The 17,717-nt window shown below is 39.7% G+C and overlaps 1 protein-coding gene across 4 annotated transcripts in view; it reads right to left on the bottom strand.

Moving 5' to 3' along the window:
• Positions 1-17,717, bottom strand: part of LOC139449381 (glutamate receptor-like) — a 65,105-nt gene that overhangs the window by 16,932 nt on the left and 30,456 nt on the right. For all 4 annotated transcript variants that reach the window (XM_071230741.1, XM_071230742.1, XM_071230744.1 and 1 more), the window contains exons 3-9: positions 11,020-11,265; positions 9,195-9,391; positions 7,981-8,034; positions 5,573-5,734; positions 2,108-2,296; positions 1,070-1,177; positions 337-450 (exon numbers count right to left, since the gene is read on the bottom strand). In XM_071230741.1, coding sequence (XP_071086842.1) covers positions 337-450; positions 1,070-1,177; positions 2,108-2,296; positions 5,573-5,734; positions 7,981-8,034; positions 9,195-9,391; positions 11,020-11,265 — 1,070 coding nt within the window. The remainder of the gene's footprint in view (positions 1-336; positions 451-1,069; positions 1,178-2,107; positions 2,297-5,572; positions 5,735-7,980; positions 8,035-9,194; positions 9,392-11,019; positions 11,266-17,717) is intronic.

Raw genomic sequence — 17,717 nt, 5'->3', positions numbered from 1 at the left:
TGGACATGGTGTTTCCAGCAACGTTATAAGTTGTAGCAGGATCACGAGTGGTACATGGGGTTTAAGAGTCCCGCGTTAGGTTTTATACCACGAGCCGGAGGCTGACGGATGTGTCTAAGCCAAGTCCTCCTTTAAGTCTAGTGAAATTAAGGGTGATATAATGATTGTATTTACACTGTTTGCAGTCAAAGCGTGTTGGCTGGTGGGAAACCGACATCACATTGTAACATTACATATTCCCTTTATGCACCAAAGATGAATGATTAACAGCTTAGAATACGGATATTATTTAAAAAGATGTTACTGCATTGAATTGTGGGATTTCCACACACATACTTGGATTGTTGTGACGATTTGCGTTCTGTTTTGGTCACGTGACGACCGGTTCCTATTTCGCCAGAGTCGCGCTTGCTGTAGAACGAGTCTATCCTTTTCATTCCAATGGCCGACCTGAAATGTTGAGATGAAGCATCAAGACAGAACAATTTCTTTGTGTGATGTAAAACGCTGAACTCGAATGTTACCTAGCTATTTGACGGCGGCCTGTAACAAATCGAGTCCCGACCTAACAATCAAGTGATTGATATTATGAACAACGTCGGGGTACGATGACAAACAATCAACCAAGCAGCCGAGCATCGTCACCCGAGTCATTTTATCGTCTCGTATGACAAGCATGGGAGTCTGGGTGTTTTCTCGATCAAAAGGAGCATTATACCAAACTGAATACATATAATTCCATATTGGCTGAGTAAACAATCCCTTCTTATAAGTACCAACTGATTGATCATTTCCTGTCAGACTATTGTACACATCGTCCATAACTGTCAAAAGAAAATCTATTATACGTCTCTTTTAGCGAGTGACTGATATTATATAAATATTTTGCAGACAAATCAAATAGCGACTTATCTAAATATATAACTATAAATATATGTAGAAATAATGGGAATTGGGCATAAGACATGGGCCTTGTCAGAAACATTTTATTTTCTATATGTCTTCATGACCTCCGTGCTAGATAGTTATAGTAATAGCAGAGGAACAGACATCGCGCCTCCGATCTCACCTTCGCTGCCCCACGGTTCATGGCCACGTCGTAGACTTCAAGGGAAAAGTCTTTTCTGTGGCCATGGTCGTCGAAAGCTACTCTACCAGTTATACCATTAAACTGGGTCTAGAAAAGAGGAAAACTAATCAGTGAGGTATATTTCTACACTTTGATGAACTGCAAATAATACACATTTATGTAGTGAAAGTGAGAGGTTTCTACATGTAATTGTTCTGGACCTTTAAAGCATGCAAGACTATTCAGACTATTGTTTTCTTGACAAAGTAGAGCAAATCACATCAGAAAGGTATGTGAGAAATTCATGACATTGGCTTCTACTAGTTGGTAGAAATAAATAGGTAAAAGTGTGTTGTTTTAAATGTGTAAATGAATCAGGTCTCTCCATAAGACTGTTCGACAAGAGGGATGACTTAAACTTTCCAATAGTCAACTTCCCCTTCATGTCGGGCAATATTCCAACTGCTCCAGACTGTGGTGTTTACATTTCGCAACTTTTGAGATACAATCGAGCATGCTCTTTCTACCATGATTTCAAAGAGCGTCATACTGTTGCTCAGAACGTTTTTGATCACGGTTACAACATTCAAGGCCTCAGTAAAGCTTTCAAAAGGTTTTATGGTAGACTTTTTCCAAATTTAACGCATCAGTGACAAAAATGATGTTCGATGCAATTCGCTATTTTGACTTGTACCATATATTTCCATGTTTTTTTTCAGGTGAACACTTGACTTGCCTTTGCATGTGTTTGTGACGTGTGCCACCGGTGGGGCAGGATACGCTCACCTTTTCGCGAACACCTGGTATCATTACCATTTGATAGTGATTCATAAACACATGCCCATGATATAGTCGGAATTGTACAATCGACCCTGCAGAGATTTCTATTGGATATGGAAAGGGTTTTGTCGCTGTATTTCCAAACATTGAGTGTTGTTATGCATACCAACGTAAGTGATATGAATATGTTTTGAATGCACTCCTTCTTCAAACAGAATGTATACCGGCCCTCATCTACATTGTGGGAAATGTACACACCTTTTTGAGCTCCTGAAGGACTCTTGATCCATGATCTGTGTCGATGACAGAATTATCTGTGCACTTTATGCCCTTGTTGCTGGAATGTTGGTATCTCTTATTATGTAAAAAGTTGGGGTCGGTACCACGGATTTTCCCGATAGCACGAATAAATAGATTCACAGCGTCTACCGCTAGAGCTGCTTCATACTGAAAGGGAAACACAATTATTCAAATATTACATTATGTATATATACTGCATTTATCAGTATAATCATTTATATGTTACACATTATAAATAATACGAACATAATCTGTACATTAAGTTCTTGTGTGATGGTACCTACACGTATGCTATATTTAACCATTCGATAGAGATTTATTTTAATTTATATCAAAATTGTGGCCATAAGATCATATGTAATTCGTCCATACAGCAGAATATATTTATTAAGAAAACAAGACAAATAGTCGGAATCTTATATTCGACTTGTTTTGGCAGGAAATTCTTATGAATATGGAAAGGGTTTTGTCGCTTTTATGTAGTTAAAGTGTCATAGTTAATAGTAACTATTTCTGTTGATCTTCATATAGTAATATATCAACAGTTGGTACAAGTCTTATTTGACTTCATTGTGTCGTGTGGTACAGACACGGAGATGCTATGGTGATGTACATGGTAGCTAATGGTAGACAATCTACATATAGTCTTTTGTTTAGTTAAAGTTTCATAGTTTATAGTAACTATTCCTTTTGAATTTCATATATTGATATGCCAATCAGTTGGTGCGAGTTTAATTTGACTTCATTGTGTCGTGTGGTACATAAATAGAGCTGCTATGGTGATGTACATGGACGCAGATGGAAGACAATCTGCATATAGTCACCTTTCTGCTCGAAACAGGTAAATGGAAGATGTAAGCGAGTAACTGGTCTGAAGAAAATAAGCAAAAGCTACAATCATGGAATTGGAAGCAGTTTGCAGGTGTTTTTTGCTTTCCACGCGTTAACCATGCATCTGGTATTCTAGCGAACAAATGTCCTGTCCACGAATAAAACATCAAAGCCACAAGTTTACTTTCTTCAATTATTTCAAAGGAATCTGATTAAGTTTCTTCGTACATGGCATTCCCAAGGGAAATGAGGACAGTTGGATGAGTCTACATCGATCTCAACTACACTCAATACAAGAGCTCCAAGAAGACCTACATAACAGACACAACGAAAGGTACTGTCTTTCCTCATTCCGCGAATATCTATCATGGTACCAACAGAAGAGGTGGTTGTCTCCCAAGCTAGTTATTCTCATACTAGTGTCCGCCTTGGAACTCTGAAGGGTGTATTTTAGTTGATTAAAAGGATTTTTCTATCTTCTTGCATATCTCTTGGGAAGTGAAGTTAACACTCGTGGTTTGAGTTAACGATTCATCTGTCTGCACACCGCTCGTAGTATTATTCTAAAGTTTTTAATGCCTTTGTAGTCTGAAAATCTATATGTGTTAGTGGATTGTCATTTTTTGTCTTTGAGGGTCAGTGTGTTGAGATTTTGAATAACGATCCGCAACGAAACAAGTGGAGTCATATTCATGAAAGACTGTTTCCAAAGGAATGGAATAAAATATGAATGGAAGTGGGAGTGAAAATGTGGCTGTTAACAACAGTTAATAGGAGATCAAAAGAAAGCCAACGTTAAGGCAGAGATATACATGTACATTAACAGAACTAGTGACAGTAAGTACTTTTAGCGTAACGTTAAACCATGGATATCCTCCTTGTCCATGCGCGTCCTTAACGAATGGTTCTTACCATGCGGGATTATGCTCATTTGGGAAATGGTAAGACCTTATGAATTAGTGAGTGAGTGAGTGCGTTTGGTTCAACAATGGTTTGGACAGCATTTCAGTCATATCACACCGCGTAAGTTTGATGACAAAGTGGTTTAGATCTTACACCTAGAAAAGTAATAAGGGCGATTCTGGGATCGAATCCACGAACATGTGTTCAACACGACTAAGGCGAATATTGCGGCGCCCTGGACGCACCTCCGCCCAAGCCCACATTGGCTTCTACACCGAATCAGCATAAGTCGTTTAGCCTTCAGTGCAGACTGAATCAGCTTGGCAGCTGGGATTTGATGATTTTGTGTAAGATTGTTATGTTTTTTAAATGTACATCCATCCAGTAATTAAAACTGACCATGTTTTTTTCTGTATTAAGTGCCGTCTTTTTTAACAGGATCACTTATGCTGAATGTTACCACGGCTATTTGCAAAAGACATTTGGTGCGGAGCTGGAGGTGGTATGTTTAACTACCTGTACTCGGAAAAGGAGCTGGCTAAGCTGCTCATTTGTTGTTTTTATTGCTGCCTTAAGGCCAGACTGTGCACACATGTTCAGGAAATAGCTGTGGAATGTTGTGTTACTTTAAAAATATATAACTATAGAAGTCTACGGGAAAACATTTGGTTGTGCGTGACATCATGAGAATGTCAGCAATGGAAATGCAAAGATCGAGGTCCATCTAATTATGAGCCAGAGATGTGGCTATGGTATATGGGTTTTAGTATGATACGGGCGATGAAACAGTATCATTGTCCTCTGCTGGCTTTGAACAACACCTCAGCTAGCAACACCCATAGCTTTGTGATATCTTTCGTAAAGCATATATCGAAAATGTTATTCGATATTTGTTTACATGTCTTTTTGTTCAACATTTCAAAGTGACATTATTGAAAGAAATGTCACAAAAATCTTGAATGTATAAAACAATGCGACTTTAAAGCAGGTGAGATATGTGTGATCGGTACCGAAAGATTATGTTTGTGGAACTGTTTTCTCATGTTGATATTTCAAACGAAAACAGTTATCATTTTGTTGCCTTAACTTCCTGCTCGGTTTTATGTAATGACTTGCATGCTATCTTCTTGAGATGGAACAAATATACAGGAGGAAAATTGCAAAGCACAACCCATTTTATATTTCCATATATCTCAAACTATCATGCTTAATTAGAAACATTCAACATATAATTACATTTTACATACTCTCATTTTGATAAACATCTATGATAAGAAATGACATCTTCAGTAAAGTTGGTACAAACATACTGTGTTTCTGGGTCGTATCGTATTATGATGCAAAGACGCAGAGGAATCACTTGTACATATATATACTTACGTAGCTATTGCTACAGAACAGTTGCAAAGCATGTCATTACATAATCGATTTGTGTTTCTAGATTTCAATATGAGTGTATCACATGGTGTTCGAAAACAAATGTGTTCCTAGAATATCCGAACATAAATACAGGGTAGGATTTATAATATGACTATGGTATGTGGAAATGTAAAGTAAACATTGCTTTAATATGTTCCAGGTGTATATAATCTTTTATCGACATCGGGGTGATTCTATACCTGCAGCTGGCAGGGTATTGGGGTCTCATAAGTGACACTGTTTACAGCAGGATCGTGCCAAGATGCTTACCTTAATACTTTTCTGACCAGCTCCTGGCCACTGCTTGCTGTCCATATTGGCCCACTGGTCAAGGAAGGTTTTCACAGTGGAGTTGTTTGGGTCGATGATTTCAAATCCGGTAATGTTCATGCCGCCAATGTTGAAGTGTGTCAGATTCATTTCAAGCATACCCTGCAAGAGTTCATATGTTACTTAAACATACTGTGTTTGCAATGTAGACCTGGGCTACCTGTTACCCGCTTGGCACGAACGAGCAGAGCAGCATATTTCACACAAAGGTATGTCAACAAGTAACTGATGTTATTTTTGGGATAACACTTTCGTAGTAAAGTACAGATTCTCGTAAAAACAAACAAAAAGAAAGTACGAGAATCTGAAATTTACTAAGAAAGTGTTATCCCAAATATAACATCTGATACATTTGATCACTTTCTAAATGGCATTGTGTGTTCATGTCAACAAGTGTTCATTAACATGAACACCACATAAAGATATGCATGCCAGTATGTGTTCACGTCAACTGCATATTAAGAACAATTCAACTTACATTCAGCGCACTGCGTTACCAAGTATAGGGAACGTGATTACATACAGAAAATAATGCATATGGACATATAGGATGGAATAGAAACGTGTGACTATACATGAACATACTTGAGCGTGAAACAAGTTAGATGATGTGTAAGAAAACTATAGGTAATGTATGTATACGTGTCACGTATTATGTTGTATATCACAAACCATTCACGACAAACGCATCTTTAGGCAACATGCAAAACAGCCTTCGTGCCAGCAAACATAAAACGTCTACTTTGTATAGAAAAGTTAATATACAACACAAACAGTCATGATCAAGTTTGAGTATTCAAGCGATAAATACTTCACAGCAAATATAATCATACACACATAATGCAGTCGACTGAACTCGGCTAAAGAAGTCTATGTATAGGGCTCCCGTACTTGATATGTACGTATGTAAAAGTTCAACGTGACCTGTATATAAAGCTGATTTGTTGAGTAAAGTATATTTGCTTTTTCTTTTAATTGGTGAATACTTGACGTTTTGGTTGCAAACGAAAAAGTATATACTTAGTCCCCAAATCGTTTTTTGCGTGTTGGTTTAAGAGTGTGTATTTTCGTTTCAATTGAACGCGCTATTTTTACAGACCATACCTATTACAAATGCATTCGTATCCCGTTCAGAAGGGCACATTGATCACACGGTTCTATGTTTTTGCATGTGGCTATATTGGTTGTGCTTGTGTGATAGCTCCAATCATGTTTCAAAATAAGTGTCCTAATTGGTATTGCGAAAGGGCACAGTGTAAATCTGAGGAACAGTCTGAGAAGATTATTTTGGAATCTCTGTAATGAAATCGACTCAAAATCAATTCTGAAATTCTTTGAATGAAGAATAAATGTATTTTGTTAGCAGCAAATCTGTAGTAACTGCCACTCTGTGGTTTAAGTAATCAATTATTTCAGGTGAATACGTTTCCATTTGTTGGAATAACTGTCCGCAGTTCTAATTGTAATAAACTTTAAGGTTGAACACTGGTTTTGTAACAATGCTTATCCAAAGTAGCACCTGCAACATACGCAATCAGAATGCAATCAGCACATGGAAATAATTTTGTTTTAAACCAAATCTAAGACTTCCATTCTCTGGTCTTGACTTTAGATTCACGTCAGATCGCCTTAAAAGTTCTCGTAATTCTAGATCAGTAAAAATTATACCAGATCCGTGTCGATGGTGCACCCGATATCACGTGAAATCGTAATTCATGATGTCAAAGACTCGTGCATAACCGAATTCGCGGGTCTTGAAGGCCTTTCATGAACAGTGAAGTTATCCCTGGGGTATTAGTAAATAATGATAACTAATCTTTTATTGTATCAGTCCCTTAGCATTTGATTTATTAAGAACATTGATCATTGTGACAAGCGTTCGGAAAAGGCTTTATCAAGATCAGCGGATTCACACTTAATATCGACCCGTTTTTCCCAGCTGTGTGAACATGTGTATGCATGTAGGCACGTCACAAGTTCAGTGTCAATGTTACTTGAGGATGACATCATACGTTAGTACGCTGCTGTGTCGGGACTAGTATTGAGGTGATGACATAATTTCATTCTGTCAATGAATCCTGGAGATATTTTCTGACGAAACAATTTGTTTTTGTCTGAAAAGCGTCATACTCATGTTGAAATACAGAACACGAAGTTGATGATTTGTACTGACATATTTTGCAAGTATTCTATTGCAATAGTTATTTAACCACCTTCAACTTGCTTGCTTACTCAATACATTTCCAGGTGAATGCATTTGAACGACGAACACGAGTGCATGACTAATTCGTGACCGTCGAGTCGGGATGATCTGTTGTATAAGGTTGTGCATGCAACTTTATACTTACCAATTCTGCTATCAAAAAATGGAATTTCACATTATTGATGTCCGGATCCGTCTTCTGAAATGAAATACAAGAACAATAAGAAAACTGGGAACATATTCAGTTAATTTCAATTTGTCCACAATAGTTTAACACCATACATATTCTGTGGAGCATTGGCAATGAGTAACATGTAACAAATTATACACTGTTACAGTTGCTCCCATGACCAATCACTTTGCCCTCTCCTAGCACAAGTCTTCTCTTCTCTACTCTGGAGTCCCCATTGGACCAGCACTGTGACATCCCTCTCCAACATCCTCCACGACTGCATGGTATTGATCAGGTGCTTCATCGTATTTGTAATCATAGTCTACACTCTGTTTTCAACTCAATATTGAATAGTGATGCTTCAATGTCATCAAATACATTGCACTAACACAATATCAAGTAGTGTATTACGCAGTTATAACCACTAATTCAGCTGCTTATTAGCGATAATACTGACGGAACGCTCGATGAGATACAATTTAGCTATGATTTGATCACATTTATCACACGTATATTGTAGCTTATATTTGATTTGTCAAATGTGTCTGTGTTTGTGTGTGTGTGTTTGTGTTGTTTAACGCCAAACTCAGCAATATTCCAGCCATATGACGATGTACATGATCAAGTCTAGATCACACAATCCGGTGAGTGACATTATGAGCATCAAACCACCGCGTCAGAACACGCTATCAACCAAGTCACCGTGCAGGTGCCCGGAACCAACACGGGTGGCAAGGTAGTTGGTCATGAACAGTAGGGGAGAAGGGTATAGCCCCATAACACGATTCACCTGTGGGGAATCGAACCAGGTCTACGGCATTACGAGCAAACGCTTTGGCCACTAAGCTACCTAACTGTAAATTATACACTGTTACAGTTGCTCGAACCAGGTCTACGGCATTACGAGCAAACGCTTTGGCCACTAAGCTACCTAACTGTAAATTATACACTGTTACAGTTGCTCCCATGACCAATCACTTTGCCCTCTCCGTGTTAATGCAGTGGCGTATTACTCCTTGTGTCTCCATATCGTCAAACACATGGGCACAATGTTCTGACATTGCTGGAATATTACTACTAACGGCGCAAAATCATTGTTACTATATCTTGAAAATAGGCTACCTAATAATTCATAATTCTTAAAGACATTTAAACAAACTATGTAAAAAGAGCAAAGGTATACATACCACTTTTAAAATAACATCTTGAGTTTTTCCAATTTCCATGTCGAGAACCAGGTGTTGGTTTAGCTCGTTCGCCATTAAATGAAGGTCCTTGAGAACCATATAACAGTTTTCTACTGACGAAACTCGCTTTGCATTGATATCTAACACATACTCGTGCATATTTACAGACTGGAAGAGTTGTTGTAGACGAATTAAACCTGCAAACCAATGAAAACGCAATAATCACACTGAAACAACAAACATTTAATTTGAAGTAAAAGAGACTGAATGCACAATGTCATGATAAAGGAAGCATGTGAGAGTGCAGATGCGACAAGCCCTGTCTTCGTTATTGCTCGTAACTTCTTTTACACTTCACATTACTGTGAGGTGACGGGACTCGCTGAGATGTGACAAGTCACCTCGACTGGATGTTAGACAGGAAACACAAATATGTATTTCTTAGACTGTAGGGAATTATGGGCACAAACATGACATCATGTTTAGTGGCGTGTATTTTTGAATGAGGATGGCAACCGTTGATTTCAGCATCCATCTTAGAATTATGAGACATATTATGTCTCTACTTGAAACGAAATCGTTCAGGCAATAGGAAGGCAATGGAAGACTAATCATGCACGGTGCATAGGATCTAGATTTAAATGAGCCTGAAGAAAATGAGACATGTACAGGAGAGATAATAAATTCTGTCATGCTCCACTGTTCTGTCTTTCCAATCTCGTTGAAAGCGGACTGAGAGGCACATGCCACGTGATTCTTGACAAGCAGGTTTCATAAGATAAATCCCTTCTGTTCAATACGAAATTTTATCTTCTTTTATCGAAACATAATTTCCATTTTGATTGATAACCTCTAGCAATGGTGACACATTGAGGGACATTAGTTTCTTGCATCTACAGAAACTTTCATTTCAGTATCTAGATGGGATACCGATTATATCTGTATACAGTAAACTACGGTTATAACGAACACGCTTATAACGAACTGACGGATATAACGAACTAACTTTATAGTCCTGACTATTTGCTGTAGTTATGCTGTATATATGCTTTCAACGAACTACGGTTATAACGAACTAAAAATATTAGTCCCTTTGAGTTCGTTATAACCGTAGTTTACTGTAGTTTACAAACACGCATGCTATTGGTATGATCAACTGTTTCATACACAGAATAACTTAAACAGTATGCCTTTCCTAATGGCTGACCATAAAGTACGCTGGCTTTTTGTTGACGACAATAATAATTTCCTATAATGCTGAACAAATAATTTGTCTTCCAGTTTTATACAAAGGAAAATCGTTCAAAGGATTTGTTAAATGTTCTAGAAAAAATGTGTTGTGGTTCAAACACTTGTTTAGCCTCTACCCATCGAGGTCCGCCATAAAGAGCTGACTGAAAACATGATCTGTTCCATGTCCCTGAATAGACATCCCAGGCCCATTCAGAAATTAAATGGTCAGCCCATATCCTAGTACCGATCATGCGACTTCAGGGGGCACGGGTGGCCCAGTGGTCTAAGGTGCCGCGATTCGCTCTACAGAGTTGCGTCCCTTGGGCACGCCAGAAACCTATAATTGTGGGTTCGAATCCCTGTTCGCCCCGATTATGTTTCTAGGTTTGTCAGCACCATACCCGTCCTCGTGGGTTTCACCGAAGTGGTTAACGTCTGAGACTGCATCACTTCGGGCTTTCCTCCCACATTAAGCTGATACGCCGTGATATAACTGGAATACTGTTAAAAGCGGCGTTAAACCAAACTCACTCACTCACTCATGCGACTTAACATGAGATTTTGTCAAATTGATATCAATGTCTTCCCCTACCTTCGTCAGTGTCGTATATATAGTAGATCCTCTTCCATTCATAGTGAGCTATAACATCGATGATGGCATTGACAAACAGTGGGCGCATATAAATCTGGAAGGAATTGTTGGATGATGTGTTTTGAGCCATGCTGAATGTGAGAAAGGGGACCTTGAAGGTGTTGGTGTACGACTGAATGGTGGCCAGTGATGATGCATTCGATACTCCAAAGATGGCAAACACGCCCATCGATAGATGGGAGCAAACTGGAAGAAAGAAAACGTGGTTAGTACAATACAAAATGAGTTTGAATTGTAGAATTGTAGTTTATGTTTGTTTGTTGTTTAACGCCGCACTCAGCAATATCCCAGCTACATGACGGCAGTCTGTAAATAATCGAGTCTGGACCAGACAATCCAGTGATTCACACCATGAGCAACGATCCACGCAATTGGGACACGATGACATGCAACCAAGTCAGCAATCCTGACCGCCCGATCCCGTTAATCGCCTCTTACGACATGCAAATTCGCCTCTTACGGCAAGCATGGGTTGCTGAAGACCTTTTCTACCCCGGGTCTTCACGTACCTGTAGTTTATGTACACCAATGCTTGTCAATTTAGGGGTAGCTACAGGTGTTACAAACTACAGTTACAACTTTGAGTGAATGAGCAAATGTTGTTCACCGGCGCAGTAAAGAAACATTCAAGCTTTACAGTCGCCTGTAAATAATCTGGACCAGTCATAACAGTGGCTAGACGCACGAGCACCGATCTAAGCAATCCGGGAAAAATTACCACCAGATCCTCATTTTAGTCACTTGGGACCTAATTCTAAACCGGAATCCCCGCAGATTTACTACATTGACAAAGTCCACGAGCATGGCCTGATCAGCTGATTATATGCGAAGTACAAATGTTGTTAAGGTAAATAATGGACATACATTTAAGTATAGTGAGTGAGTGAGTATGGTTTTACGCCGCTTTTAGCAATATTCCAGCAATGTCACGGCGGGGGACACCAGAAATAGGCTTCACACATTGTACCCATGTCGGGAATCGAACCCGGGTCTTCGGCGTGACGAGCGAACGCTTTAACCACCAGGCTACCCGACCGCCCGACATTTAAGTATAACATATAACAAATTTCATTATCATGTCACGACCGTTATTACGTGTGCAAAGGCGAAGGTAAATGACGTTATTAATCATGGTACGTTTGATTCTACAAATGATTAACGGTACATGTTTATCCATACGAGTTATTTTCTGATTCTTTTCGGCTTATTTCAGTTGCAATGTTCCATTCATATACATGAAATATAATACTCTTTTGTTGTCTGGTATGATTACACGTCGGTTACATCGGGAGGTCATATTGTATTCTCGTGACATTGCGACAGTGAGTCCTACCAAGTAAATGAGACGAAGTCTAGACACGCACGAACTAGTGTCACCTTACAAAGCTGACTTGGGGTCTCTGTCACGATATGGGTAAATTTGGCACTTTACTTCAGTAAATTGATTATTACGTATCGGCTCCATCGGTGGCACCTGTCACAGGAAACACGCAAGGACAAAACCCACACACCACGCTTGGGACACATGTAAAAGAGTCTACAAGTTGCAAAAACAAATTTTCGGTGGCATATTTAGGTGTGATCTATCTTCTGCCCGCCATTGGAATTGCAGCCTGGTAACTCAAAACGAGGATGTGATTAATTATGTGACCTGAAAAACAAATTATGTCACGGTATGACGTCATGCTATCTGTATTGGCCGGCCAGTCGGTTTGTATAGTTCCGTACAAGACGACGAGTGGGTGAGTGAGTGGGTTTTACGCCGCTTTTAGCGATATTCCAGCAATATCACGGCGGGGGACACCAGAAATGGGCTTTACACATTGTACCCATGTCGGGCATCGAACCCGGGTCTTCGGCGTGACGAGCGAACGCTTTAACCACTAGGCTACCCGACCGCCCCTACAAGACGACGACTTATCAATGACACAGCTAGATTTTTCTAGTGATTTTTTTAATGATTGAAATGCAAACCCTATAAAATCATTGTCTTATGTAAAGTTGTTTTGTGCCATGTGTGAAAGCGTAGATAATTATCAAATCATTGCTAATTAACCCCCTGCCTCCCATTTGTCCAGGCGCCACGGGTGGCCCAGTCGTCTAAGGCGCCGCGATTCACTGTGCAGAGTCGCGTCCCTTGAGCACGCCAGAAACCTACGATTGTGGGTTCGAATCCCTGTTCGCCCCGATTATGTTTCTAGGTTTGTCAGCACCATTCCCGTGCTCGTGGGTTTCACCGAAGTGGTAAACGTCTTAGACCTGCATCACTTCGGGCTTTCCTCCAACATTAAGCTGACACGCCGTGATATAACTGGAATACTGTTAAAAGGGGCCTTAAGCCCAACCCAACTCACTCACTCACTCACTCCCATTTGTCCATTGCTTATTACCAACCACTACTAATCTAACGCCTGGCTTCTGTTTGTCCATTGCTAATCACTAATCAACGCTAATCAAGTGTTGGCTACCCTTCTTAAGTTTCCACCTTTTTGTTATCTTTTTACTTTCGTTGTACACAAATATGCGACCTGTGAAGATCCGGGTAGAACAGGTCTTCAGCAACCCATGCTTGCCGTAAAAGGCGACTATGCTTGTCGTATGAGGCGACTAACGCTCGCTGACTTGGTTGATGCATGTCATCGATCCCAATTGCATGGATTGTTACTCATGATATTAATCACTGGATTGTCTGATCCAGATTCGATTATTTACAAACCGCCGTCATATAGCTTGAATATTGCGGCGTCAAACAACCAACCAACCAACTTAAATATGCTCTCTGCATCGTAGCATTCATTTATCGGATGAAGGAATCAGCGTATACGCCGACCCGTATTGAGACCATGACCTTGCACTTGTGTCAGTAGCGAAATTTCATGCTAACCCGTTTCGCTCCTCGCTTCATATTCGTCTAATCTTATGCAAAATGAATTCGTGATAATTTAATTTATATTTTAACACGTTATAACATGATCATATGTCTCAGGAGAACTGGCAGGGCGCTTGGTTGATCTGATTTCAATCCGGGAGACGGGAGCTACCGGTGGGACAAGACACGCTCACCTTTTCGCGGACACCGGGTCTCATCACTATTTGATAGCGATTCATAAACACATTTTTATGAGTTAGTCGGAATCGTACAATAATCTCGGCTTGTAGTAGAGCTGTGTGATTTAAGAACTCGTTTTGCCGCTTTATTTATGCCCTGCATCACGAAAACAACATCGCCTTCACACCATCTCCGTTTCCTAACAAGCAATTTAAGAAACAAATAGTTACTAAAAGAGTTCCCAAGTTGCACAAACAATCTTTTCCTTTTCACGTCCCTGGTAAAGTCAAGCGTATTCGACCTGACAAACATACTTATGGGTATGAACCGGTCACGTTACTTCCTTCCAAAGTGGATGTGTTTTGAACAGCATGACAGTTGTGCACCATCTGGGGTTTCATGGCGTGCTCTTCCTTGAGGTAAGGGAGGACAGAAGCCGACACATTTCCGCTCATTAATGAGTTCTTGAGCCACTTCGGAAGTTTCTCACCACCTGCATCATCATCCCTCTCCGCATCATCTTGTACGCAAGCCGTCGCAAGTACGTCGAGACTGAAGTGACTTTACCGTTACATATACACACTCTGCATTAATAGGAACGCACAGGCAGGTTAAAGTGTTTGGCATATATTTGAAGAATCTGCTGCTGATATTATGACTGTGCATCACAGACAAAAGGTTAACTTCGCATTAGAGACAAAAATATGTCCGATGTAATTCCTTATTTTGACTGTTACCATATGTTTTGGACGTGTTTTTTCAGGCGAAGAATTGATTTGTCTTTAATTGTGTTTGTTACGGATGCCACCAATGTACAGTTGGCTTTGCTTTTAGCAGAGATTTCTGAAGATTGTGGAATGGTTTTGTCGCCTTTGTTTCGACAGTACTTACAGTAGTTAAATTATATCACGGCATGCAGGAATGGCATGCAAATTATTTTAATACATTTTGTTTGATATCAACGTATTCTGAGATGATTGTACAGATAAATAGAGAGAAACCAGGCAAGTCATATTAAAATATTTCCTTGAGTTCAGACAATGAGTCATCTAACAAGATTTCCTAAAGGGGATTTCACCAGGAGCGCACAGGCACATTAGGCTGCTAAAATCTGTTTATCTCCATAATAGCACAAGTCACATGTAACTATTCTCAGTAATAAATAAGAGACTTATGGTTGGACCTACATTATGTTCAGTGTCATCGGCACTGGGAGTTCATCATGCCCTGGTGCGACTGTAGGTTATGCATCAAGGACAGCCGAATTAGGTAACACTCCCAGTTAAGAGCGAGTGAGAACTATTGCTTTTGGACACACCGGCAATTGTGGAGGTATTCCCGGTGAGTCATGGAGCTTATAGGTAGACAATTTGTCCATAAAAAGGGACTCATTCAGATATAAAAGCATAGTTCTAACAAACGTTACAAAGATATGACGTTAACCCAGACCGTTTGGATTGGATTGGATGTACCAGATGTTTTCTGAGAGATAAGAGAAGTATTTGCTTCACAGTCACTCTCCAGATCAGTTGCGTGTTATCGCCGGAACATCTTGGTGTGGCGTTCTTGTACAGCATTGTCAAGATAAAAGGAAATACACCAGTCTGTAATTTAACAAGGCTACGCCTAAAGTTGTTTTTAAGGCTACACGCAAATAGTTGTTGTGATAAGTTATATTAAACAGCGTAGATGATACCAGCTTATTTTGATGGAGAAAGAAGAAATGACGATACACATAGAAGAAGAGTGTCTCTAAATGTCATTGTCAGGCTAATCGTTCTTATGATTATGGAAAATGTAATGGTTTTTGTCGTAGATTGTAGTTTCTAAGTTATGTCATGTCAAAAGCCTGTTTCATGAATAGCATTATGTATAACATTGTGTGTGTGAATGCGTGTGTCTGTGTGAGTGTATGCATGTGTCTGCGTGTGTGCGTGTGCGTGTGCGTGTGCGTGTGCATGTGTGTTTTCGTAAGTAAAAAATATATTAGTGTCTCAGAAAAATGGATCATGTAAAGAAATAAGTTTGAATGAATGACATATTCCGTACTTTTCTAGAATATATTTAATTAAACCGGCATCTAAACCAGATTTCAATTCTTACTCTGTAGTATAGTATGCCCCAAGGGTGTATACGCAAACCATTAAATCCAATCATATATATTTATGGACGATACAAACACTGTAGAACAAACATGTATCGCTTTCTATCAATATTGTTTTCGCTATTTAATCTATTTTTCAACATGTGACGGTTGGTTTCCATAGCAGCTGTCTCTTATGGGAAGCGGCATGATATAGATTATACAGGCCTCGATTTATCTTTTAGGATATTGTCTCGGGTTGACGCTAACACTGAATGGTATTTATTGGAACCGTTGGGAATTGTCGTGAACAAAATGACAATTTCAGTAGCAATATACTTGGCGGAGTTGCCTCTAAAACTCCAGTTTTATACCAACGTGTTCTCTAAGTCTCATCTGGCCATTAAAGATGAACCTGGACGAGATGGGAGCACTTCCATTGATCCGGGGGGCGGTCAAACACAGCCATAACATCCTTGAAATAGTCCCTTATAAGTTATGACGTCACTGAGGCTACAGGTTCTGTTTGGTAACTTGATAATGAGCTGTACAGAGACTGATAGCGGCTCGTATAAAAATGCAATTTCTTTTCTGATCTTGCGCCAAGCAATCTATTCCGTTTATATCGGTATCAAGACTCTTGTAAAGCGACTTGGGGCGCTCGTTCTATCCCAAACTCTACTCGTCCATCCAGCAAGGTCCGGCTTAACCGTTGGGATAGTCGACTTCTGAAACTAATGAGATCTCCGCTGTCATTACAGCTACTATTGGTGGCACTTTCTAATCGATAGAGGGTCTAGAAAAAGAAAATTGAATTTTCGCAGCAATGCACCTTCAGGCAGTGCTATCTCTTCCCATTCAAGAAGGGCCAATTACAAAGAGGGTCCAGGAATTGGATTAGGCAGCGGAAGTGTTCAACTATACTTGCAGAGATGTCGCTGATCAAACAAATTGGAGCTAGCTTTTGTGGAGAATGTTCCTGCTAGCTAGTCAAACAAGCCATCAAGTGCCCGCTATACCCCTCGTGCGATTTGATTCTTATCCCTGGAATAATCTCGCTAATTTTCCATTTAGTTCCATCCCCAGGGGAAGAAGGTTTAGCCCATTCAAAATATTTGCAGGTTATTATCGGTCTATTGAACGAAATCGAAGGAAAATTTGCCCAAAGAGTGTAATCTTTGAACCATGAGTGAGCCTAGAGAAAGAGAGTGGTGATTTCTATAAGCTCTCGAGACTTAAATACAGACCCGGGCTTATTCATGTCCTCAACAGACACCTCTAGCTTAGAGCTCTCTAACGATTTTCATTCTAAATATTCCCATGCGACAGAAAGTCATTTGTACTCCAATGAAATGCAGACCTCGGTATTGAACAAAGTACTCCCCAGGAAAACCTTTCACGACCTCCAAATAAGGATCAATTTTAGATTGGGGAATATTTGATAAAACAACAATGCTGTTGAATGTTTTTCAGAGACAATATTTGAATGTTTATCAAATAAACATA

The sequence above is a fragment of the Haliotis cracherodii genome, unplaced genomic scaffold (assembly GCF_022045235.1).
Source record: "Haliotis cracherodii isolate W230 unplaced genomic scaffold, xgHalCrac1.p SCAF_8, whole genome shotgun sequence".
In the NCBI taxonomy this organism is placed as follows: domain Eukaryota; kingdom Metazoa; phylum Mollusca; class Gastropoda; order Lepetellida; family Haliotidae; genus Haliotis; species Haliotis cracherodii.
The sequence above is the reverse complement of the archived record's forward strand: the minus strand, read 5'-3'. Positions and strand labels throughout refer to the sequence as shown.